The sequence below is a fragment of the Hydractinia symbiolongicarpus genome, chromosome 8, assembly GCF_029227915.1.
Source record: "Hydractinia symbiolongicarpus strain clone_291-10 chromosome 8, HSymV2.1, whole genome shotgun sequence".
In the NCBI taxonomy this organism is placed as follows: domain Eukaryota; kingdom Metazoa; phylum Cnidaria; class Hydrozoa; order Anthoathecata; family Hydractiniidae; genus Hydractinia; species Hydractinia symbiolongicarpus.
In genome coordinates, this window is record NC_079882.1 from 10,691,420 (window position 1) to 10,716,406 (window position 24,987).

The 24,987-nt window shown below is 31.0% G+C and overlaps 1 protein-coding gene and 1 long non-coding RNA gene across 3 annotated transcripts in view; one reads left to right on the forward strand and one right to left on the reverse strand.

The window, feature by feature from the left end:
* Nucleotides 1-24,987, forward strand: part of LOC130655926 (uncharacterized) — a 99,830-nt gene that overhangs the window by 35,640 nt on the left and 39,203 nt on the right. For both annotated transcript variants that reach the window (XR_008984788.1, XM_057458742.1), the window contains 14 exons: nucleotides 3,097-3,321; nucleotides 4,172-4,639; nucleotides 6,807-7,099; nucleotides 7,556-7,715; nucleotides 12,364-12,759; nucleotides 12,867-13,244; nucleotides 13,547-13,894; nucleotides 15,803-16,276; nucleotides 16,470-16,592; nucleotides 16,677-16,901; nucleotides 18,259-18,618; nucleotides 22,660-23,016; nucleotides 23,152-23,670; nucleotides 23,786-24,039. Coding sequence is in view for 1 of the 2 variants with exons in the window: in XM_057458742.1 (XP_057314725.1) it covers nucleotides 3,097-3,321; nucleotides 4,172-4,639; nucleotides 6,807-7,099; nucleotides 7,556-7,715; nucleotides 12,364-12,759; nucleotides 12,867-13,244; nucleotides 13,547-13,894; nucleotides 15,803-16,276; nucleotides 16,470-16,592; nucleotides 16,677-16,901; nucleotides 18,259-18,618; nucleotides 22,660-23,016; nucleotides 23,152-23,670; nucleotides 23,786-24,039 (4,580 nt within the window). In the remaining variant the exon portion in view is untranslated. The remainder of the gene's footprint in view (nucleotides 1-3,096; nucleotides 3,322-4,171; nucleotides 4,640-6,806; nucleotides 7,100-7,555; nucleotides 7,716-12,363; nucleotides 12,760-12,866; nucleotides 13,245-13,546; nucleotides 13,895-15,802; nucleotides 16,277-16,469; nucleotides 16,593-16,676; nucleotides 16,902-18,258; nucleotides 18,619-22,659; nucleotides 23,017-23,151; nucleotides 23,671-23,785; nucleotides 24,040-24,987) is intronic.
* Nucleotides 18,905-21,055, reverse strand: LOC130655928 (uncharacterized). The gene is made up of 2 exons (XR_008984789.1): nucleotides 20,390-21,055; nucleotides 18,905-20,254 (listed from the first exon to the last, which is right to left on the reverse strand). It is a non-coding gene; the product is annotated as an uncharacterized LOC130655928 (long non-coding RNA).

Genomic DNA, 24,987 nt, shown 5'->3' on the forward strand with positions numbered 1-24,987 from the left:
AGAAATATTTATTTGGCTATTTCTAACTGGTTGTGGTGATGAGTTAAGACCAATTGCATAAACAAGCTGTAAGAAAAATGGATAAAAATGGTGAAGAACACTACCATGGCGAATCATCACAACTTTACCATCTGCACCAATGGTAGTAGCAGGCGCTTGTCAGCATCAATCATCTGGTAGCTTATAGAAAACGTGTTTTTCAGGTTGATAAAAATTACCTGCACACTTTACCTGCACACAAAATATTTTCAATGCCTTCTGCAGGTTTTGACTGATTTCTGCTTGCACAAAACCTTTTATTACTGCAGCAATAACATTGAAATGCCAGGCTATTACAGAGTTGGTGCATACTGCAGTGCTAGTGATTCAGATGACTTTGGGCGAACTCTATTGTTGCCTGGTTGCGTTTATTCAGACCATTTTCCAAAGGACTTTATGCAGCAGTGTGCTTGATGGTTATTTTGAATAGATGGTTCCTATTGGTGCTGCTTTCCAAGAGATTCCTGCGAAGGGGTCTCTAACGCATTTAAAGCTCACATTTAAGCTACGAAAGTCGTACAAGCACAGCAATGGCTCAACTAGACAACCACCTAAGGTATCAATCCTATTTTCATGCTGAGTGCTAAGCAGAAAGGACAGATTCACACTTTTATAGTCTCTGTCATGACTCGGCTGTGTTTTGACCCCAAGACCTTATGCACTGGAAGCGAACACTCAACCACAAGGCTACTAGTCGTCAGCAAATCATTAAAAGTAATTTGAATTAAGGGACATGTGCTCTCCTTCTTTTTTAAATTCAATTAAATAGATATACTGTGTAAATTGAAATATTTAATGGTGTGCATTTTCTCAAACTTGTTACCTGCAGAATTTTAAAGTGAAAATTGTGTAAAGAGTGTGTTGTTTTGATTGAGAGAAGTTGTTTTCCAAAAAAAACTTACTTATTTGTATACATGGAGAGTTTTTTGAATTTTTCTAATAACATCGGTTCGTATGCTTGCTGTCTTCAGAACTGTGCGATTTAAAGACTGAATTATACATTTGTTGTCAATTAATTATTGTTCAATAAAGTTGAGAATTCTTTACAACACCTGTTTAACTAGAATCACTACTGTATTTAACATTTGAACATGGAATCAAGATATAGTGATATTGTCCAGAGCAAGCAACTTGAATCTTCCATATTTCTTGCCTCTTTGGTAATCAGCATTCAGCATAAGGTTATTTCAGCAGTAACTTGTAGCTCACGTCACAAAATAATTGTTGTTAATTAACCGTGGTGTGAAAAGATTAAATGTCTCTTACCATGGGGTTATTAAAGACATGAATTTTGTTGTAAAAGATATCAATTTTTTTTTAATTTTAACTTGGGTTTGGGAAATAAATCTAATTTTGAAGACAATTCTGTTTTTTTTAATAGAACATCTAATTCTCAAGTGATTTTAGGAACAGCCAAAACATGTGCTATAATTGTATACAAATATTCCATGAATCACCCACCATTAAGCTTTTTTTACAACATATCAGTACTCATACAATCAAGATATTGTGATATTGTCTAGACCCAGTATTGCCAAATGTTGTATCCAGACTGCCCCTGTAATATTTTATGGCCAACTGGTATCTGGAATCATATAGTTAAATGCAACACCACCTGCTGCGGAAGCTTCGTTCATTCAATAACATTAGAAATAACAGCAGCAATTTATGACTACTTTTTTGGTCTTTCAATCCTTGTTGTTTATCAGAATGGTGTGGGCAATCTTGAGCTAAAAGTGAAATTTAGTAAGAAACAAGACATGTTAGTGGTCTTGTAATTGACATTTGATAAATTACTATTTTGGGGTTAAATATTTTTTCCATGCAACATGGTTCATACTTTTCTAGTGTGGCAAAAAAGCTTCTTGCTTTATATTTCTACAGCAGTGCTAAATGACTAAGTGCTTGTTACTGTAGCACTTCACAGATATTCCTTCTGCGCCTTTTTAGCTTTTTTATACATCTCTGTCAACTTCTTTTTTTAACAGATGGATGTAAGTGTCATTAAGATTTGCAGCATACAGCGAATTTAGTCAACGAATGCTCTCTCTAAGTTTTGTGTCAAAGTGTTTTATTTTAACTTGTATTTCTCGTAATACATGATGTGTTGTTTAATATCTTGACCTTCTTTTCCACACAAAATACAGAAGTTTTTCTATGTATCAAATGCTGACCATTGACCATCCAACCCATAATAAATCTCAATTATCACTTTTTCAACACATCATCACCCCTTATGTCCTCTATATTCAGAGCATCAAATACTTGCCAAAATATTTTACTACCATCTGGAAGATTGGCTAAAACATGTCATGCCTAATTTTTCCTGGAAAGACATAACAGGTGACTGCTCTCAACCCCCCACTTTTCTTTAGTACAAAACATTTTGATTTTTTCAGATTTCTAATAACTTCTAGCTAGCCAGTTTTGTCAGACAATCTTAATGGATACTGGAGGTCCAGATGTTCCCTCATTGAATAGCATTTAAAACACTTTTGGATAACCTTCGCCAAAACCTTGTTAATTTATATAACACTGTAAATTTTGTGGCTTTACAAAGCCTCGCTTTGTTGTTTACTGATGATATTGAACTTAAGTTTACGAAATGTTAAATAACTTAATGTTTAGTGTTTCTTGTCCTGTCCTAATCTTTTAAGATATAAGAAACAAATAGCGAAAGATAATTCCTGCCAGTGAATGAGCAACTACAGTTTTAAATTATATAAACACTTTTAACGTTACAATTAGCGCGCTAGAGCACTATTTTGTAATGATAATTATTGCTATAGTGTTTTCTATTTAGATGCTATAATGCTAAAATGGACTTTATTTATTATTAATTACCGTTTCTTCCTTTTTTCCTTGCAGCAATATAACATTAAAATTTAACGTTAATTTGTTAATATACAATTGGGTAGTATCCTATGTTTTACTAGTATTAGATATTAACTGTTTTTAATTTTTTTTTAAATATTCTGCATTATGGTTTCGTCTAATGCTCTCTGTTTTCTTTTTATAAAGTAAAAGAAAAATAAGTTAGCGAATATTTTTTTTTAGCTGACCATAACTGGAAGTTTTTCTCACCACATCCGTTTATTGATTCCATTCAATTTGAAGATCTTCGACCAACAACAAGAATTAGGTCATTAAAAGAATATTCAGACCTACGTTACACTAAAACGTATCATCAACACTTGCGGACAGAAGAACTTCCTTCAAATGACTGTTTACTGAATCCTGATCTTTGTGAAGATGGATTTGCAGCTTCATTTGGGTTTTCGTGTAAGTAATGCATATTTTAAATTTGTAAGAATATTTTATAATAGAACTATTGACAGCTCTTAAAAAGTAGATAGTGTACCCCTAATGGTTAAAGTAACGGCTAAATATTTGTGACCAGATCTAACAACATATATAAAAATAATAAGCATGTTGCGAAGTCTTTTCCTGATTTTTCTGAGATCATGCAATAAATTGTTTTTCAGTCTATTTAACTATTTTTTGTTGTATTGTGATGTTTAAATATTGAAGCTTGGCAGCCAATGACATTAATTGACTTATATTGCCAGTACTGAATTAATCAAAAATGCTTATTTCGTTTTTTTATAACTGTATCCTGACTTTAAGCTGATGGTCCCACTTATTACCCCAGTCCAGCAGGGTGGCAGAGTTTGCTCACTTTGCCTTTAGGATTGACGATATACTGTCCTCAGTCATTGCAGAATAAGATAAGGGGGGTAGATTTCCTTATCTGGTCTTTGTGGTGTTACGCATATTACCCCAGTTATGTCAGGCTAGTATTGTCATTCCACAGCAACAATTATCTGTGTAAGGCTGAGTGTTGGAACTCCGTAACATGTAAAGTCCTGACTCACAGATAGTAGTTTGCTTTATTTTAACTTACTCTCGTTAGGAATAATTTTATAGTTTTAAGATTATCTAATGATTTGTGTGCCTATTCAGTGTGAATTACTTATTAATCTAGTTGTTTTTATTTATTTTTTTGTTATGGCATTGTGTTTTTTTCTGCCTTTTCCGGTCAATGCTGTCATTAGCTGTCATTAGACTAGTATCATCATTTCAACTTGCTGTTTTTATACCTTATCATCATTATCTGTTTATTTTCTTATAGACTTACACACACCAAATCCCATTCTGAGAACAGTGGGATCAGCTATTTCAAAATACAATGGAAATTGTGAAAAGCTTGATTCGGGAGGAAAACTTACCACAGATTCAATGTTTGCTATTCATTTTGACGCTATTCAACTACGAAGATTTCAGACTGTAAGGGGTACCTTTATTATAACCAGAGATCCTGCAGACCAATTTCCAAACATGGAGGTTTTTATCTGGGCATATGTGAATCAGGATCGTTCCTATGTTGAAGAATGCTGGTATGGAAGCACTTCGCGTCAACATATCCGCAGAGAAAAATTTTCTTTTGTTAATCAACGATTTGCAATTGATGCGTTTTTGCAAGGAATTGTTAATTCAAAAGCTTGGAAATATAATTCATCATTGTCTTTTGTAATTGAGCCAACAAAAGCCTTTGTTGGTGTGTTTAAAGGATCATATTTAGATGTAAGCTTGTTTTCAGGTATGAATTTTTAATTATTGTTTAGTTGTAAATAATTTTTTGAACTTTTTTTAACAGCAGTGATACTTTTTTAGTTCCTATAGTGACAGTGCAGTGCACAGTTTTATATTTTTTATGATCAAGGTGAGTATCTCTTTTTTATTTGAGATGCAAATCTATAAGCTGGTTCACCTTTGTGACAAAAAATTAGCACATAAAATATAACTTTAATATTTCAGAATAATTTTGCAATGAAATGGAAACCATGAAAAATTATTTGCCAATTGTTTATTTATTGTAAACTTGTTGCAAGCATCGCAAAAATCTACATGTTGATTAAGTAATAAAAATTATTGAATAAGTGATTTAATAAGAGATAGGAGAATTAATATACATAAGATTGGATTTGTTCCAAAGCTGGCACTACAGATGCAATATTTTTACTCAGACAGCTTTAGGAAAAGTGTTTTGGACAGAGAAAGAATATCTGCAGACAAACCGATAAGCTATTTAAAATCTGTTGGCAAATCTCAAGTAAAATGTGTTCCTTAATGTTGTTTAACTCAACTTTTTTATTGATCACCGCCTGTATGATGACATTCTCAAGATATATCTCTGTTTGCCTTCTTAAGCAAAATGGATTCTTTTACCACCCATTTAACTAGTTTCAATAAATATGTTAAACAAAAGGCAGGGAAGGTTGGACAGAAAGCAAAACTACATAATGAGAATCTCTGGTGGATATTTTTTTACACATCTAGCCATGATTAGAAATAACTTATTTCAAACTAGGCAATACAAATTAGCCATAAACAATTAATCAAATATATGTAAAGGCCAGGATACACTTGTATAATATCATTAAATATATTCTATAATACAGTTATAACTTTTCTACAATATACTTATAATTTGCTATAATATCGTTATAATTTCATTTAATTTCATATAATCGTTGCCACAACAACGCTAGCAATTATAGAACTATTGTCACATAAACAGAAGACATTCGAAACCAGATTACCAACAATATTATTAAAATCAAACTCGCTTGTTTTTATTCAAATATTATAGCCATGCAGCAAATTATGAGGCTATGACGCACATGCCAGATGTTTAAATTATGCATATTATAGCCATATTTTAAGAAATTATAACCATATTTTAAACATATTTTAAAAAATTATAGTGATATTATAAGGTATATTTCAGTGATATTATACAAGTGTATCACGTCCTTAACGAAAAATTGAAGAAATGTTTTCTTTAGAAAGAAAATGTCTGCACAACAAGTAGCCCCCCTTCCCCTTGTTTATTTTATTTGTACACGACCACATTTTGAATGCCTCCAACCTTTTTAATTTAAGTTTCAATACACAAATGTGTGTGCATTTGTTTTACAAACAATAATTTTGTTCTACTTATTCCTTTGGCCCTACTGTAGTCCAAGGTGGTCCCTAATTACCCGTGCCAGGATTTATGTCATTTATCTCCAACAATTTCCACTTATTAGACCTCAAATCCAAAAGTATAATTCGATTGCTTTACTAATCTTATTTATTATGTTGGTCTTCTTTGTTGACATGATGTCCCACTCGATTGTGACAGACAGACAAAAATGAAGTTTTAAAATAAGATGATTATCACTGTGTTGACAATGATTTAATTTTTTGTGGGAAAAAGGATTGGATGAAGTCACAATTACATAAGTATAGGCACTAAGGGGGGTGGAACTTATGCCAAAAGTAAACTCAAATGAACAAGGGAGAGGGGTGGCAAAGATGGCAGATAGTTGGTTGACCATATGTTTTGAATCCCCCCTTTGTATTACTACCTTAATTCTTTATTTTTAAGTATTAATGAATTACTCGAAAATATAAAAAGCGTATTGATGTGAAAACAAAGCAAAATTTTCTTTAGGTTATTTTGTATTTAAAAGTAATTTTGTGTTATTTATTTAAGTAAAAGCAGAGTGCCTTTTGTTCAATACTGACCACAATTTTTTATGAAATTAATACTTTTTGAGGACAACATGTACGAAAATGTGAAATTTTGTTATTACTTAATTTCCACGATTCCGAAGAAAGTTCATGATTTTAGAAATCAGACTTCCTAGAAGGTGTTATTTACTTTGTTGTTTTTAGGTTGTCACTGATCGTCATTAAAACTTTTATTTTTTTATATTTAGCTTGCCATAGCCATGAAACCAACATCATTAAACAATTGGATAGTTCAAATTTTAAAAAGCACGATCACGGAAATTGTAATGAAGAACCCCATCATTTAAAATTTGGAAGGGATGGTTTTCAGTTTTGCAAAAAAGATAATGTGTTTGTTCAAATCAACCTGATGAAACAGCATGTTATAACAGCTCTGAAAGTGGCAGGTGTTAGAGAGTTAACTCACACTAACTTAAAAGTGACAACTTCTTTTAAAATGGAATACGGTCTTGATAACAGTGTCTGGGAGACTTTTCCTACGGTTTGTTTCTTTATATACTAAAAGCATTAAAATATTGTGTTGACAATAAAATTTCATTAAACCCCATTCATGCTGGACTATCTGGGGAGGTGGCATATCCCGACCCCTGCGTTCTGTTTTCTAAAGTTGCTCAATAAACGTGAAACCCGACAAGTGTTCACTGGACTGATTGTCAACATTTTAGCTGAATTTGTTAAATAGTATTTAGTTTGTATTTAGTCACAATTATGTCAAAAACTTTTTTTAAAAAAAAAACGTCTGAAATATTTTAATTAACTCGAAAAATTAGTTGTCATGGCAAAATTAAGCAAAAATTAACAAAATATTACGATGGATATAAGACCATAAAAACTTATGGGAAAAGTTAAACCTCCCTACCACTTCCTCAGCACGAACAGGTTAAGTTAGACATAAAATACTATTTGTCAAATTTTGGTTTGTTTGTATCTTTCTTAGAGTTTTGAACGGAAAATAATTAGTCCTGACAAGATAGAGATAATTCCATTGCCACATTCAATCCATGCACAGTATGTCAAAATAATACCAGATAATGGAAAATACGTGGGTGCCAACCATGGTTTAAGATTTGATGTTGTCACATGCAATTTTGCTGAACGTATGTTTTAACTTTGTTGTTTTTTCTCCATTCTGCAACTTTTTTTGTTCTTCTGTATAAATTTAATAAGTATCAATTTTGAAAATTGTTATAAAATTTACTTTCAAAAATTTAAACCATTTGATTTTTTTTGTCATTTCCATTAGTTAAAAATATCTTTCCTGTTGTCATACTTATAAGTTTTAGTTGTCTTCTCTTTGTGACAGCTGTTTTGCATCATGCAGTTCCTTTTATTTATAAAAAGCCTAGTTGTTGGTACTTCGGAAGAAGCAAGTTTTTCCGCAGAAACTGCAAATTAAAACTTGCAATCTGCCAGTTTAGATATGTCTTTTCAGCATCCCACCCTCCTTTTTTCTCCATCCCTCTTTTTCTCCAATATAACCAAAAGTTTCATTCAGTAATTAACCATTTTAACGAATTTTTCTTGCTGTGCTGTTAAATTAATTTCCCATCATGCTCGTTGAAGCTTGCTGAATAAGCACCATATGATAGAGCACTTTTGAGGAGCCCGTAAATGTGCACATAACATACATTTACGTAACTTTATGGCCAAACACATTATTACTAAGAAAAACGATACTATTGGATGAAATCATTGAGTTGTGTTTTCCTATATGGTCTCAAAAATATGAACTTAACAGCCATCCTGGTGACCTTCTTTGGTCTTTTCTGATATCACTTGTGAAAATATTTAGAAATCAAGGGTATTAGCTAGTAATTATAATTAAGGCTGTTATATGTCACTTGGGTACTTTTGTTTAGAGACTTCCAGAGGATGACCAATCGCAGTGTCTGAAGTAAAAAAATAAAAAAATCTATGGTCCCAGATGCCCAAAAGCAACTATCTGGACATTAGTTTTTCCTAACATTGATTAAAGTTTTCACTCTTTTTTAATTAAAAAATTAAAAAATTGTAATGCAATAAATGAATCTGTGGCGGGACTGGTAGGTTTTGACTGCTAGGTAGTTTTTGAGAAAGGAATACATCTGCTAGATCATAGGAAAAACCAGGGAAAATAAATGATTAATTGGAAGAGCTAACTAGTATTGTCAGTGAAGAATTGTCTATATTTCGCTTCTTCCATTTGAGCTTCGAGGCTAAGACAACATTTCTAATGTCACATGCAGGCTTGGAGTAACCATACAAAAAAAACGGTCATTTCATCTGCATAGGTGATAAAAGTTTCTTTTGTTAAAACAGTGATCTATGCATTTGTCATACCTTTTCTTTTTGCAACCCTTATAAGCAATCGTGAAAACCACAAACTAAATTTGTTGAAGAGCTCTAAGTTTTGAAAACAAGATGAAACATATATCCTATCCTTCAAGACTTTGAAGAATTATCTTAACTCAAAACTCTAACTAATTGTTAATTTTTTAATAGAGTCAAGTTCCTACAAACTGTAATGGGAATACAGACAAGACATACTTGTAGTTCAGTTCTGTACAAAGCAAATTTGTTTCTGGAGCTTTAATATAGTGTCTCTACGAGGACAACCCATGGCTTCATCTGAAGGAGAAAAGTTTCAAAATAAGGCCCTCTATATTGCCATAAAATTCATTCAACAAAATTCATTTTTTTAATGCAAATACTATTTTCTAAAAAATAATTAGGGGGTTTAACTCCCTTTCCCGCACTGTTTGCTGCAATACTATGTTATAATAGAAAAAAGAAAGCTATTCCTGGTGTAATAAATTTTAGGTTGTTTAAATTTCATTTTCTAATATTGATGATCAATAGAGTATGTGACAGAAAAAAATAGATTTTAGCACTCTACTTTCACAATCTCTTAATTCAGACTTTATCACAAATGATTGAATTTGTATCAGTCTCGTTTTCGGTGACCCTGCCTTTTTTTGGGTGACCCTGCTCTTTTTAATAAAAACCTGTTTCTGTACTTTTATGAAAAGAAACTTCTTAATTAATGTCTGGGATTTCACTCAGAGCATGTAACTATAACAAGATTATTCTTTATTGTTCTGTGTGGAATAAATAATGAAGATGATTTTGTAAAATATCACAACACATTCCTAAATTGGACTTGTGTTTTTTTTCACAGGGAAAAATCCTGCATTTTCATAACAAGGACTCACAAATCGTAACAAGGATCTGCAGTATTTACCAGCCATTACCGTTATTATTTTAACTTTTATATTCCCCCGTAAATTCAATATACCAATGTTGAAAACTAACACTAAACAACAGTTTTATGTATTTATTCTTTAATAATATTTAATATAGCAGAAAAAATAATTTAAAACTCAAGGAAATGTGACACGTGCCCTTTCTTAGTACTTTGTTAGTACTTTTAAACATAGATTTTAACATAGATTTAAACATAGATTTTATGCTTAATATTTTTTTTACAAATCACTTTATAGCTGGTCTTCGAAACTGAACTTATCAAATCTACTAATGAGTCATTAGGTGTTTGTGCAATCAAGTTTTTATTTAAAAAAGGTTACACACATAGTTGGGAGAGGGGTTAGAACCCTCTATTTTTAAAGCAACCACCCTATTCTTAGAAACTCCACCCTTCTTATTTTAAGTCCCTCCAATTTTCTAATGTTACCAATTTTGAAAATCACCACAAGCTTAGTTTTCTGAGTTTATTGAATCTTTTCATAATTGCTAGCTTCCAAATGATTTTTTCTAATACTTTATAACAGGCACAAACATGGATTTACATTAACGAATACTAGCCGCATGCCCCCGAAAGAATCCACTGTATTTCTCATTTAATCCATGCAACAGATATATGTACATCAAAAAACAAACAATACAGCAGTGCAAATATTACAATCTGCATTACTTACTAAGTGACCAACAAAAAAAAGGTGTCCAACAACTGCACTATATATATATATATGGCATTCAAAAGCCAAATCTACTAAAATTACTTACCCTGACAATACATCCCACTCATAAACTTAAATCACTTAAAACGTATATTGTAACATATTTCAATATGTCTCAAACGGAAAAAAGCTGACCAATGCCAAACACAAGATTATATAAAAATCGGTTAGTTTATTGCATAGATCACCCTGCCAAAGGTTGATACAAAATGTAAAAAAATAAACAGTTAACAACACTTCAAATATTGCATAGCGCCTCTAGCAAAAATGCTTATCTGAAATATAAAAGAAATGGATTGCAAGGATAAATTATAATACAACAAAACGTTTTTTGATATATTGCATACGGTCCTTCCTCACCAAATGTCAAAAAGAATGGTTTGTACCCTAAATTAACAAAAATCATTCCTGTCTTTACCACCCATAAAGTCTTACACAAAATTTCAATAATTGGAAATCCAAAAAAAAACACGTTTTGGGTCAAAATGTTAAAATAACAACAATTAATTTCTAACAGTTCATTTTATGTAATTTTTTTCACCAATTTTGTAACCCATAAAATACAAATTCTAAATAATACTGAAGTCTGTTATTTCGATCTATTGCATACCTATGGTCACCTACAAATGTTTAATCAAAATGTAAAAGATGAGAGGTTAATGACAAAATCAAAGTTTGTAAAATTTAATTATTTTGGTATATATATTGCATATGCCCTCTAAAACAATATTTTAATCCAAAATGCCAAAGAAAAACAATCCGCAACAAAAATCAGTTATTTAGTACAGTCTTTCCCCTAAAAAGCCTACACAAAATGTAAATCAGTTCTTTTGACATTTTGCCTGTTGTTCTTACCCATTAAATCTTACACAAAATTTCAACAAACCACAATTTGGAAGGCGTCAAATATAAATTGAGAAGGATCCTCCCTGGTAAGAGTTTATAAAAAATATAGAAAAACACAGCTTGCAAGGTGTAAAATCTAATTTTTCTTCTGTTTTTGGTCCTCCCTCATAAAATTAACATGTAAAATGTCAAAAAAAAGTTTCCTACAACAAAAATCTGTTCTTTTAGTATATTTCATGTCATTGTCTTCCACAAAATTTTTACCCGAAAGGCTCGCAAGCCACAGCCTGTAAATTAAAAACAACTAAGATTAGGTATTTTGGTCTATTTCATATATATATATATATATATATATATATATATATATATATATATATATATATATATATATATATATATATATATATATATATATATATATATATATATATATATATATATATATATATATATATATATATATATATATATATATATATATATATATATATATATATATATATATATATATATATATATATATATATATATATATATATATATATATATATATATATATATATATATATATATATATATATATATATATATATATATATATATATATATATATATTGTGATTTCTGTGCCATGAACCCACATGCTCACTCACATGCGAGATTTAATATATAAGATACAGGATCAAACTAAAACAGTACAAAAAATTAGCAATTGCTGTTTCAAGGTTAAATTAAATGATCTGTCTTACTTGAAGTAGGTAATCTAAGAAGCAATAGTTTGCTCTAAAATATAGAGTAAAACTCCACCCTTTTTAAGACAACCCCCTCTATTTTGCTCAGCTCCACCCACTTTACTGGGAAATTTTACCCTCCCTCCCAGTATTTTCGCAAAATCTCAAAAAGTATTCATTTTTTAGTAACACTGCATTTTATTCTCTGTATAGCCCATCAATCAATTTGGATAAAGTTAAATGATAATGCTGTATGTGTTGGGGTAAAAGATGACTCTCCTGGAAGATTCACTTTATTTAACAATGTTGATATATCCTTTGTTAAATTTGTACACAAATCTGGGGGTGTAGCTTGTGCACATGGTTCTTCACAAACTAATTTTGGTTGTGGAAGTATCTATTTGACTGATGGTGATAAGAAAGTAATATTAAATACTGGGTATCTTGTACCACCTTATGGCTATAATTCTTCGAAATTTGAGGTAAAATTAAACGGACCAAGATTTTTTCGATATGGTCAAGACTTTGGTGTATGGTTTGCTGAAGATTTTTTGGGTGTAACAGAATGGGATAACAGTGGTTCGACTTGTTTTGACTTATATGGCTGGGGTGAGTAACATTAATTTAGTGAGTTTTAAATTAAAAGATTATTAGAGAAATGTTGTAGTGTAATTCTGATTAAAGTATTTTTTTTTTAAATATATTATGTTTATCAGGTCGAACATATCCACATCGGGCTTTAATGACAACCAAAAATTGGCCAGAACGCTTGTGTGTGACAGTTTCAAGTGATACACTGATTGTTAACTTACACTGTGAAGATTCCTTCTTTATGACCACCGAAATGTATCTTGTTCATGCCAACAGTGGAAAATGTGTAATGCGTGATTGTTCAACAAATCCCTGCGAAGTCAGAGTGGTACAAGAGTGTAGTCATGAATTTGAAATTGTTGAAGGGTTTGTTAAGCATACTCAGTCAGGTCAATATTTAGTAGAGCTTAATGGTAAAGTGGTTTTGGCGTCATCCTGTGATGGAAATTGTTTTATGTTAACAGATTCTGTTAAATTTCTTAACACTGAAAGCTGGGATCACTGTAAGTTTTGTGCTTTTTCTGCAAGGCTTTACAAATTAGGCATGCTCTTGTAAAATGGGAAGATGTGTCGTGAAACTTCGGATTTGCATTTTTTCAAAAAAATTTATTTGTCATGTTACATTATTGGTGTTATTCTGATCTTGCAGAATGCAATAAATACACACGCTTATGTATTGTTTTTTCAAAAAATATTTGTGTTTCAAGAACTTTTTATAAATGTATATAATACTGGTTAAAATGTAAGAAAAAAAAATTTAAGACTTAGTTTTTAAAAATGTAGTAGCTTATTTATTCTGTTTTAGATTTTTCCAATAATTTGTTTATGTCAAAAGAAACTGCAAATGATCCGGATGATGCTGCTAAAAAATGTTCTCAGCATAATTCTGAACTTTTAAGTGTTCATTCAAAGGAGGAAGCATTTGCAATTAGCAGTTTTTTAAGCAAAAATGACTTCAAAGAGGCATATATGATTGGATTAAAGAATCCTGCTAGCAATGTTTATTTTTGGATTGATGGAACCCCATTTGACAAAGATGAGTTTAAACGGATGGATAAAGATATACCTGTCTCCTCTAACGCTTGTTTCAGTAAGGATAATGGAAAACTTCGTGCACTTTCCTGTACTCAAATGAAATTTATTTGTAAGAAAAGTAAGTATGTATTAGAGTATAATCTTTACTAACAATAAATTTAGGATGGGCCTGCATCTATAACATAAACAAAACCTGTGTTCACACAGACAACAAAAAATTTGGTTAGAACTTGTACTTAACATCATATTTTTCAACTCATAAAAACAGTTCTGCAAAAAGTCAGTAAAAAAATTTATAAGGAAGAACGTGTGCTCATTTAAAAAACATGAATAAAGAAAATTACAAAAAACATGTTTACAGCCAATTGAAATTTTTTTATACATTTTTATTGTTTGTGTGAATTAATTAATACTGAATTCTTGTTAACAGTTTTGAATGTTAAGCGCATATGTCAGGTTTTTTTCACCTGTTGCAGGTTTCACAATAATAACAAACGTGTAATATTAATTTTGATATAAACAAACAGATAATAAAAAAGACAAAAAAAAATTCAGCTTTTGCTATTCAATTTAAAAATAGATCCACTTATGTATAAATGCATAGATTGGAAAGATTAAGTGAAAATTGACAATGATTTCTGGGTCTAATCCTGCTTGCTGCTACGCAATATTTTAGGGTACACAAAGTAGCTCTACTTCTTTATGATTTTACATACTATTGTAGTAACAGACAGAATTTTGTAACCTTCATTAATACTTCTTAGAGCTTTATAAACATGTCTTACAACCTATAATAATATCTTTTTTGTGATTTGGACCGCTTTTCCAAAACATACATCCAGCTTCAAATAATGAAGTTAGTTGTGATGAGATGGTGTGAAATCTGGTACACAGACCAGAAAGATTCAGTAGCAAATTGAATGCATATTATAGTGGTTTCATCTTTGTTTACAAATATCTTTTCTCTTTATATTTATTCACAAAGTTGTACAGTAAGTTCAGTGGTATAAAATAAAAATATATTTATCATGTTCAACTAATAGCATTTTTGCTATTGTGACCCTGAATTTTTTTCTTGTTATTTATTTTTGATAAAAAGGGTGTATTCATTGATGCATGGCCATCACAATAAAGAGAAACACATTTATTGGTTTTTTAAAGCAATCATATGTTCACTACTTAAAAATGTTTGAAGCCATTTTCACATGTCTTGTCTACTAACTAGTTATTACAAAAAATTAAAGAAAAGCAAAAACCTTGATAGAACATTTTGGACTAACTTATCTGGTCTGATTTTCAATCAGCAAACCAACCTAAAACGTTTGTCTTCGTAATGTTTCTTTTTAAGCATTTTATTACACATAATTTTATAATAAAAATTAAAATAAGAGCTTCAAAAATAAAAGATTTTTTTTGCTTCTTTTCGACTATCAGATTCCATGAAGTAGCGTGGTATAATTTTTGCGTATGATTTCTTATTAAATTCTGTTTATGGAGGAGTGTTTGTTTAGTTTTGCATCGTTTTTTTATTACAAGCTTTATTGAACAGACCATTTCACTATAACTATTGTCTGCTTATTATCCTTAATGTTATTTCTTATTGCTTTGTAACGACATTTGTACTTATGAAGGTTTTTTCTATAGCAAACCATAGAAGGATTTGAAATCAAACTAGGGAAAAAAACTTCTGTTCTTCTGCAACAGTGTTTTCGTAAACTCAAATAAATTGTCTGAGGTTTGGGAAGTTGACCTGCTTTGAAACCAGACCATTTGCCATATATTTACTTAAATTTTAGTTCTTTTCCTTAGTCGGTATACTTGGTCCCTCTGATCCTAGTTTACTTCATTGTAATACATTACCATTATAAAATTACCTAGTTAAACTATACTGTTAAATGAAAATCTTTTTATGCATATATGTTAATGAAAGTGAATAATAGTTCAAACTAGGGATGAGTGTTTTCATAGTACTCATGTTGTATGTTAAATACTGGATCTAAAAATTTAAATTATTAAATCTTTCTAGAACCCCTTTCCATACCAAAATTCAGTGTGCCTGTATTATCCAGTGGTTTACATTCTGTTGGCAACTACCATGAAGGAAAGGGATTTCAAGTTAGTTTGGCATCCATCGTTAAATTTTCTCTTTCTGCTACTGTGGAATCAGACGACTGTTCATGTTATGCAACATATAATTTGCCTAAAAAAGTTGCATACAATGTTAATGTCTTTGGAATAACATGGTCGAAAAAGAGAAAAGAATTAAAGTTATATTTAGATGGGGAAAGTGTCGGTGAAGTTATTTGTATTGATCTTTCGTCATTTAACAGAGTTGTAAAAAAACCAATTGACACTAGTATGTCAAATTTTATCAATATTGCTGGATTTTATGACCAATTAAAAAGTTTTTGGTGGACTGAACACCATAATATCCTGAATGATTTAAAAGTTTGGCGATTTTATTTGGAGGACTATCAAATATACAATGAATTTAACAATGGTAAGTATTAATAAAGAAAGTTTTTTTGTATGCCTTGTAAAATATCTAGTAATGGAAGAAGTGATAGCTAATCAAATGCATTCTTTAACTTAAGGCAGGGGAAAATCTTTAAACCTATTTGACCTAATGGTCCACATTAAATTGGTATTGTAAAGTGGAGCTAAGAAATGGATTGTGGGACATTATTTTTTAGACAAAACTACATTTTCTGAACATAATGCTGCTGTTGAAAATAAAGAAGCATGGAATTTCCAGGATTCATGTGGTGCTAACACTAATGTTCCCTGTTATGATGTTGACTTGTCTATTGCTAAACGTAGGTTATTATATAAAAAAAAATTATTGGAAAAACATGTTTTTACCAATTATAAGTATATATCAAATAAATCTAATTTTTTAGTTATTGACTGTGTTTGGTTAAATGGTGGTCCAGTCGGTAACTCTACCATTATCTTTAACGAATTGGATGAAACGCAATGCATTTATAAATGTTACTTAGAACGTAGCAAGATTGAGAGCATAAATGGTGCATCACATGCAGGCAAAAAGTGCTATTGTGTTAGCGATATGTATGATGTTGATGACACAATGGAAAAACAATGGTCATGTTTTCTTCCTGTCAAAGGTAATTACTATCATTAAAAAAAGAGACAAATTATTTAACTGACTCTGATAAACACTATAAATAAAGACTATTTGAAGTCCACACTTTATGCTCTATGTGAAGACATTTTTTGTACCATTAGCAAAGCCAACAGAGTAAATATACTTGGGTTATTTCTTTTACACGTAAACTTCGGAACTGGTTGTTTTAAACGGTTGGTCATTGGGGGCTGTCAGAGTCAAATCTGTATGATCTCCTTAAGAAGTTGTTCACTTGCACTTATAACGCTAACTAATAATTAAACTTACTATAGCCAAACCTATGAAATCTTATTTCTTTGGACACATTTCGTTTGTTGGTTGACGAAACTCTTAGCGAGAAAACATTTACAATAATTTGATTATTTTCAAAAAACAAAATTTTATACTTTGCAAAACAGCGCAAATAAAACCTACTTTTGTTTTATAAATACGATAAGCAACTAGCTACCAGTTTCACACTATGCAACAAATTCTGAAGCATTTGGATTTAAATGAAGCACTTAGAACTAATTAATTGTATTTGAATCTTAGATATAGAAGAAATTATTAGTTTTTGGTAACATAGCTCTTTTAATATTATGACTAGAGCACAATCAATCCCACTCTTCATAACTTTTAAGTGCGTTTCTCGAATTGAATCAAACTTGACACACTTATACTATCATAAAAGGAACAAAATGACAGTAATAAACTTGTTCTTAGGTCAACACTATCTGTGGCGTCATTGAAAGCTTGAAATTTGTCTAAAATACCATAATCTGCTTAAGATTCAATTACTTTATTTCTAGAACGAATTTTAACATTGTGTAAAGTTCCTGACAGCCAAAGTGAAGTTTTTTAACATTCCTAAAAAATTCAATTTTTTTTCGCGTATTGGGTTATAATTCACGAATAATAACACAATATGAGGTCCAATGGTCCAGGATTTAATAATATTTTCCAAATGTAGGCTTTTTGTAGGCTTCACTGCTGAAAACGGAGGGTTCAAAGCCAAAATCGCCCTCCAGCCTCACTTGTTTAATTTGTAACTAGGTGTAGTCTTAGTTCTTTTCGTCTTGTAAAAGGGAAAGTGATTTTTTTCTGATTTCAACAAAAATGGCTTCATGTGACAAATTACATCTTTCAAAAATGGAGTTTAACTACTTTAAAATCAAACGTGAAACTTACCTTACTCAGGAAGATTTGAAAAGTAATAACATAACTTTCATAACTTTTGTGTTCTTCTATGCCATGGCAAAGTTTTTAATGCTGATGCATTATTGCATTGAATTTGGTAGATAAAACTGCTAAAAAGAAATTGCCTAATTTTATCTTATTTTTTTTTGTTCCTGCTTTAGTTACTAACGGCCGTCAGACAGTACAGAAATCCATGAAAAATATTAAAATCCACCCTGTTAATAAGATGTGGTATGGTATCGGAGGTGATTCTTTTATATACCGTCACCCTGCAAGAACTTCACCAAACGTTGATCTGTGGAAAAAAGTTATTGCAATATGTGCTGTTATAAAATTTGATATATTTGAGAGAAATATATGGATACTCTGTAACAATCACAGACTTTATCAATGGATTAACAAAGATCACATAGTTGAATATAATGGAGTGTATCTAGACATTGCTGTTGGAAAGGACTTTGTTTATGGTGTTGGGACGAACAATAGGTTATACTATATCCTTAATGCAATATCACCATCACGTAAGTATATGTCTTTTCTTTTCCTTCTTCTTTTTCTTTAACTGATTAGTCCAGAAATTGAAGCACAATAATAATTAGAAAGAAAAAAAGAATAGTGTTTGAATTTCATTGATGGAATGCTTTTTTCAAATGTCAATTATTGAAGTTCAGTTTTTCTTGTAGCTATTAAAAGAAACTCTAAGCATAATATTAACATTTACTAGCTGAATACCCGTGGGGGAATCCACTGAATCTCTCATTAAACCGATGTAAGGGATACCAAACAAAAACATACAACACAGTAATATGAATCTTTAAAAGTCACAATTTGTATTATTCTAGTTTATAACCACTAGAACAAAACGTCCAAAAATATAAATATGTGCAGCAATAAAAAAATAACAATAAAAGAGAAAAAAACCCTGGGATTGAAGTTGCTCACAATCTGCGTTATATTTGTACCCGCTGAAGCAGAACGCTTAAAAATATAAGCATGTCCAGCAACAAATAAAAATGCAAAAAGTTTAACAAAATCGAAGGTGGCTAACAAATCTGTTAAAACTATATACTTGCTTTGTCATACCCGAAATATAAAAGGGAAAATGGTATACCAGACATTAGAAAAAATCGATAAGTCACACAAATAAGGTTATTGCAAAGTTTCCACAACGTACAGATTCTAATGCATCATACCAAATTAGCTATTTAGTCTATTGCATATAGCAACCTTCCCAATGCGCAAACGTGCAGTGCATGATAACAATGCAGTGTTTTCGAATTGAAGAATCGAATATTATTTTAAACGGTAACGTAACAAATGTAAACATTGATTTAACTTTGTTTACATTAAGGTTTATTATAACGACATCAACCACTTCGTAGCGTTAAAAACAGTAACAACGAAAAAATACTTTCTACATTTTATATAAACTCTTCTCTATTATATACACGCTGTATTTTATAAGAATAGTGTTTGTTTTTTTCGTTTCGGCCTTCATGTTCTTAGCTTTCCCTGGTGTACTTGCCCATTGTTTTGGAGAGAAAAAAGTTCAGTCATACAAATTTTTATATCAAAAGAAACAACCAAGCTTAGACATTCTTAGGATATTCTGACCCATTGTTTAGAGTATATTCTTACAAAAAATGTTAAATATGTTCAGGCTAAAGACAAAACATATTTAACTTTATATTAAAGGGAAAGTTTAGCTGGAAGCGTGTAAACGGCTTAAAAACGTCGCTTTACATTTTAGATTCTTATAAAAATTGTGTCAAAAGAAAACGCATTTAAGACTCAACAAGGAACTAAAAATTTAAAGGAAAAGCTGAGCTCTGAAAGTTAAAACGGTTAAAAAAAAACGTTACACACCTAAACTTATCTCTTTACCAGATAAACTAAACAACACACCTGCCTTTTTTTGGCTTTCTCAGTTAGCTAGCGTCTCTGGATAAAAGACCAATCAGTTTTTTACTTCAATTATTAAACTTCGCTTCATCCCAAAGAAAACAAATTAAAATGTATAGCTAGCTACAATTGTCTGATACATTTCTAATCAGTTCTCTTTTCGACGTTATATTATCGTACGTTTTTCTTCTTTATAACAAATATTTCTGGCAACAACATAAACTTTTTTATTCTCGCTCGACATCAACAGTCGCTCTACAATGACAACAGTTTTGTTATTTACTTCTTAGATTCGAATTATCATTCGAATTCGATAGTTTTTTTAAAAGAAAGCAACTTCGGTCCCAGAACACAAAAAAGATAGAAGAAACAAATAAGCTTTAATCTAACCTCGTGATGAGTAAACCTTGTTTGAAATAACTTTTTTCAGGATTACTTTGAAAAAGAGACAACTTTCTTCGCTTCGGTTTTCATTTTTCAGTTAATAAACTTTGTTTCCGTGAGATACGGCGCGCACATGGTAAACCGGGGGTAAAATTTAATTATTCTATCTTAAACGACCAGCGGGGCTTTTACAACAAAATAACAAATAAACCATTTGAAATTAAAATAAAAATTAGTTTTAATGAGTAAGGAAAAAGAGTTTTATTTAAAAAAAAAAATAAGAAAAGAGAATTAAATATTTATATAGTAACCCCCTGATTTGCGTTTTCTTTAACTTGGTAAATTTTAGCGTAACGCCACGTCGTAAGAAAATGACCTGTGATTTGTGTGACGTGGCCTCACCGTGCGCACACACACACAAGGCGTATTAATATATAGATTTTTGGCAGGTTAGCTAATTACCTCAGCATTCACAAGCACAGGAACAAAGAAAAAATGCTTACGATATTGGTAGCATACATTTTAAGAAATAAGAAATAAGGCCCTGTTTTTAGCCCCTGAGGGATTTTTCTTCGAATTGCTAAATATTAAGCAGATATTGGAGGACCGTTCGTTGAATATCAAGATTTATCCACTGGAGGTGAACAATATTGTCTCACCAAGAGTGGATAAATCTGATATTCAACGGACAGGCATGCAATATATGCTTTATTATATACCTAACATCTCTTTTTTTGTCAGACTTTTTTATGTTTCTATTGCATTTTTGCTAAATAGAAGGCCCATTAAAGGGAGTAACAATATCGTTTTTTAAAAACCGTGAACACAAAAATTCGATTTGATGATTCGAACGTTTTACGGAAGTCATTGGATTGCAAATTGAAAATATCAAAACAAGCCTGGAATATTGCATCAGTTATTACACGGTTGTACCGAACATTTAGATTTATTTTATATAAATAAGAGTTGACAGGTATGTAATAATTGTTATTCTTAAAGGAAAACAAAAAGTTTGGAAAGTTTTTTATTAAATTTTTCGCTCAGAGACAGAGAACAACATTAGTATTCATATAAATTTTTTTTTTCTAAAAAATAATATGTTTAGCAAAATACAAGCATTTAAAATTTTCATTTTTGAGTACAAATTTTTTAAAGTAATAAATGCGTATCTGTAGTTTTGTTACTATCTCGCCTGCGAGGATTGGTTTCCAACTCCTAACTAACTAACCCTGTCCCAAATGGTCAATTGCAACGTCACAGATTTAAACTTCGTACCTAAACTCTCTAAGTACTAAGTACTTAATTCTTGTGACCTCAATGTATTTTAGGCCAAAATTGGTCCAAAAATTAAAACTATTTTATTTTCAACAAAAATTGGCACAGTTAAAAAACAAAAAAATTGGCACACAAAAAAAAACATGATGAACATGATGGTGACATCAAAATTTTGTCAACTAAATGCCTTTTCAGACCATAAACGTTTCAATCGCCCGACTTTTAACCATGAATGATGGGCTGTATTTTTTGTTAGCGGAAATTGTATAATTGGGTTGCATTGTGGATGTTTCATAGTTGTCCATTTTTGATAGCCAGAGTTTATGCAGAGCCTGCATCTTGTTATAATTAAAACACATATCATATGGAAGCTTGACCTGAAAAAAAACGCAACAAATTTTAAACTCTGTTTCCCTTTAATAAGCATAATCAGTTCGTCATGGACACGATGTCTGTTTTCATCATATTGAACCTCTGGTACATATTTCCAGACATGTAAAAAAATGTATAGAATAATTCCAACAGTTGTTTACAAAAGCACAAAAAAGACAAGTCTATGTGAGTGAGGTTCACTCATGCCTAATACAGTAACCTATTTTAATATGTTTATTCTCCTCCAATGCCCTGGAATTCAGAATTCGGAATTTATAAAAAATATAAATTCTGAATTCAAATTCTTCTTTTGATATTTTACCATAGCTGACTAATTATACAATTTAAGGTGTAGTTTTGAATATTTGAAAGACTGATATTTAATGGGTATGTACAACAAGATGGGATAAAAGATGGCAAGCGCAGAGAGTAGGGGTGGAAGCAAAGTTGTGTTCCTGCAGCAATATAATTATTACATCTATATCCTTGGACTATTAAAAAAAAGAAATGTTAACACTGCAATAAATTTCTTGCTTAAATCTAGTTTGTATTGAATGTATTTTACTCTAATATTTAAAAAGCTTAAAACTTATTAACAATTCCTTAAGATGTTTAATTTTACATTTTAGCAACTTATCAATGTGGAAGTAGTAGAAGTTATGTACAATTGAGCACTGATGTATATAATAGTCGATGCTATGCATTGATGGTGGATGGAGGCATTACGTTTGTTTTAGACCATAACAATTTAATTTCCCACAATTTAACTGCCACTGAAAATATAATTGACATGGCAACCTCAAAATATGGAAACTTGTATGTTAATAATGGGACCAATATTAAAGTTTTCATTGATGACAAATATAAAGATATCCAACTGTTAGTAAATAAAACGTTGACTTTTACAACCTTTGATGTCGAAGACGATGACTACATTATAGGGATAAATAAAAATGGTGTGCTCCATCAGTACGCCTTAAGAGCATGTAGGTAGTATTATTTTTTAGCCCTCAGTATATGTTTCATTTTTTAACAACTTGTAGTTTGTGCTATTTAAATTTGTATTTTCAATGGCTGTAGCAGTGTTATATGTATTTTTTTGTCTCTATTTATATTTGTAGCTGAAAAGATCGATTTACATGCCAAAGTGTCACATAAAAGTATAATGGCTATTCACAAGACTAATGAACAGTTCAGTTGTAACTCAGATTTAATAAAGGTTAATGCAGCACAAACAGCAACAGTTTTTACCTTTGCTGTTGGAATTCAAGAGAATGTGATTGTAAATACTGCATTTATCAATCTTCTCATCAATGAAACAACCCCACTGTCGACTTCAATTGGTTATAAAATTACCACTTTATGGCAGTCTCCAGATGACGCTGTGGATTGTGAACATACAGTGGCACAAGCAAACTACAATCTGCTTAAACCGATATCATGGGGTATAGAAGTGTTAAGTGATGTTGTTATCACACCAGATGTTTCATCACTTGTTCAGCATGCTGTCAATCAAAGGCATTGGTTTCATGGGCAAAATTTATATGTTATAATGGTACCTAATGCTGATAATGATGTAAATGTTGAATTTAATATAAGAGCAGCATACTTAGAAGTATTTTATGCCAATCAAAAACCAAGTAAGTATAAATCAATATATTTTTAACAAGTATAAATGTTTTAATTTATTGCAAACCAGGATAAGAATTAATAACAAGCATGCAAAAATATTTATTGCAAAAATTTTATCTTTAGATAACTACTTACATATTCAAACAACAGCTCTACCATACACAAGTTTTAAAACAGAGTTTTATTTACCCCATTATCAATATTTAACATTTTGGATATATATGTCAGAGAAGGGACGTGCTATTCTTATGGTCTGGAAAGTTAATTCAAATTATAGATCGTGGGGGAGCATCATGGTTGCTAGAGTTACGAATAGGAACTTCACCATGGGATGGAAACAGATAAATGTTCCCCTGCACTCTAATAACTATTTTCAGGTAATATTTCCAATATTCAAGCTTTTTAATTTTAATATCCTAATTTATTATCAAAGTTTTCTTAAAATAATATTTTGCATGAGTAAAATTAACATATTTTTTAGGACTCGGTTAGTGTTTAGCAAATTGTCTTCCTGACTTGGCAATATATGCACATTAGTGTATCAGTTTAGCTGTGTTTTTTTACATTTTAATTTTCATTGAATACAAACAGTTTCTTTAATGTTGTGTAATAATGAAGTGTCACACATCTGCAGCAAGAATCTCGCTTCTTTTAATGTTTTGTGACCTCATACTGATGCCATACCTGCCTGGCTAAGCCTCAAGAGAAACAAATCTGGTGAATCAGGATAGATTTTACAGCTCCTGGTCCTGCACTTCCATAAGCCAAAAAAAGTATTGTTAATTAACGAAGCATAAAAAAGATCAGGTCACTGAACCAGGTCTTACTTAGTTTTTTTCTGTGTTCTCTGACTTTCCACAAGGTTTCTTAAGATTTGGATTACATCCAAGATCTTATTAAAACAGGCGGTCTTTTTCTTCTCCTTCTCCTTCTTCTTCTTCAACCGATTTTTTAACCTATTGCTGTAGCGACTTTTAATGTCCGATCTGGCCCCGCGTCCTAGCTCTACGCCGGTTTTGTATGTATCTCAATGTTCGAAGAAGTGGGAAAGAATGAAGACTGCGTTACAAATTTGATTACAAATATTGTTACAGACTGTTAATTTAATATTATTTGATGAGCTATGCTAGATACACCTTCAAATTTTCGTTTCCAGTTATGTTTTTAACAAGGTGGATTTTGTTCAACTAAACCGAACTCTAAGGGTTAAGGTACGAGTCGTTTCTTTTGAGGGACCGAGTTCAAGGACACCATATTTGTTATACCCTGGCTTCTTCACCAAGCTGTGAATCAAAAATTTTTTGAAGAAAGAGGAATATTTGGTT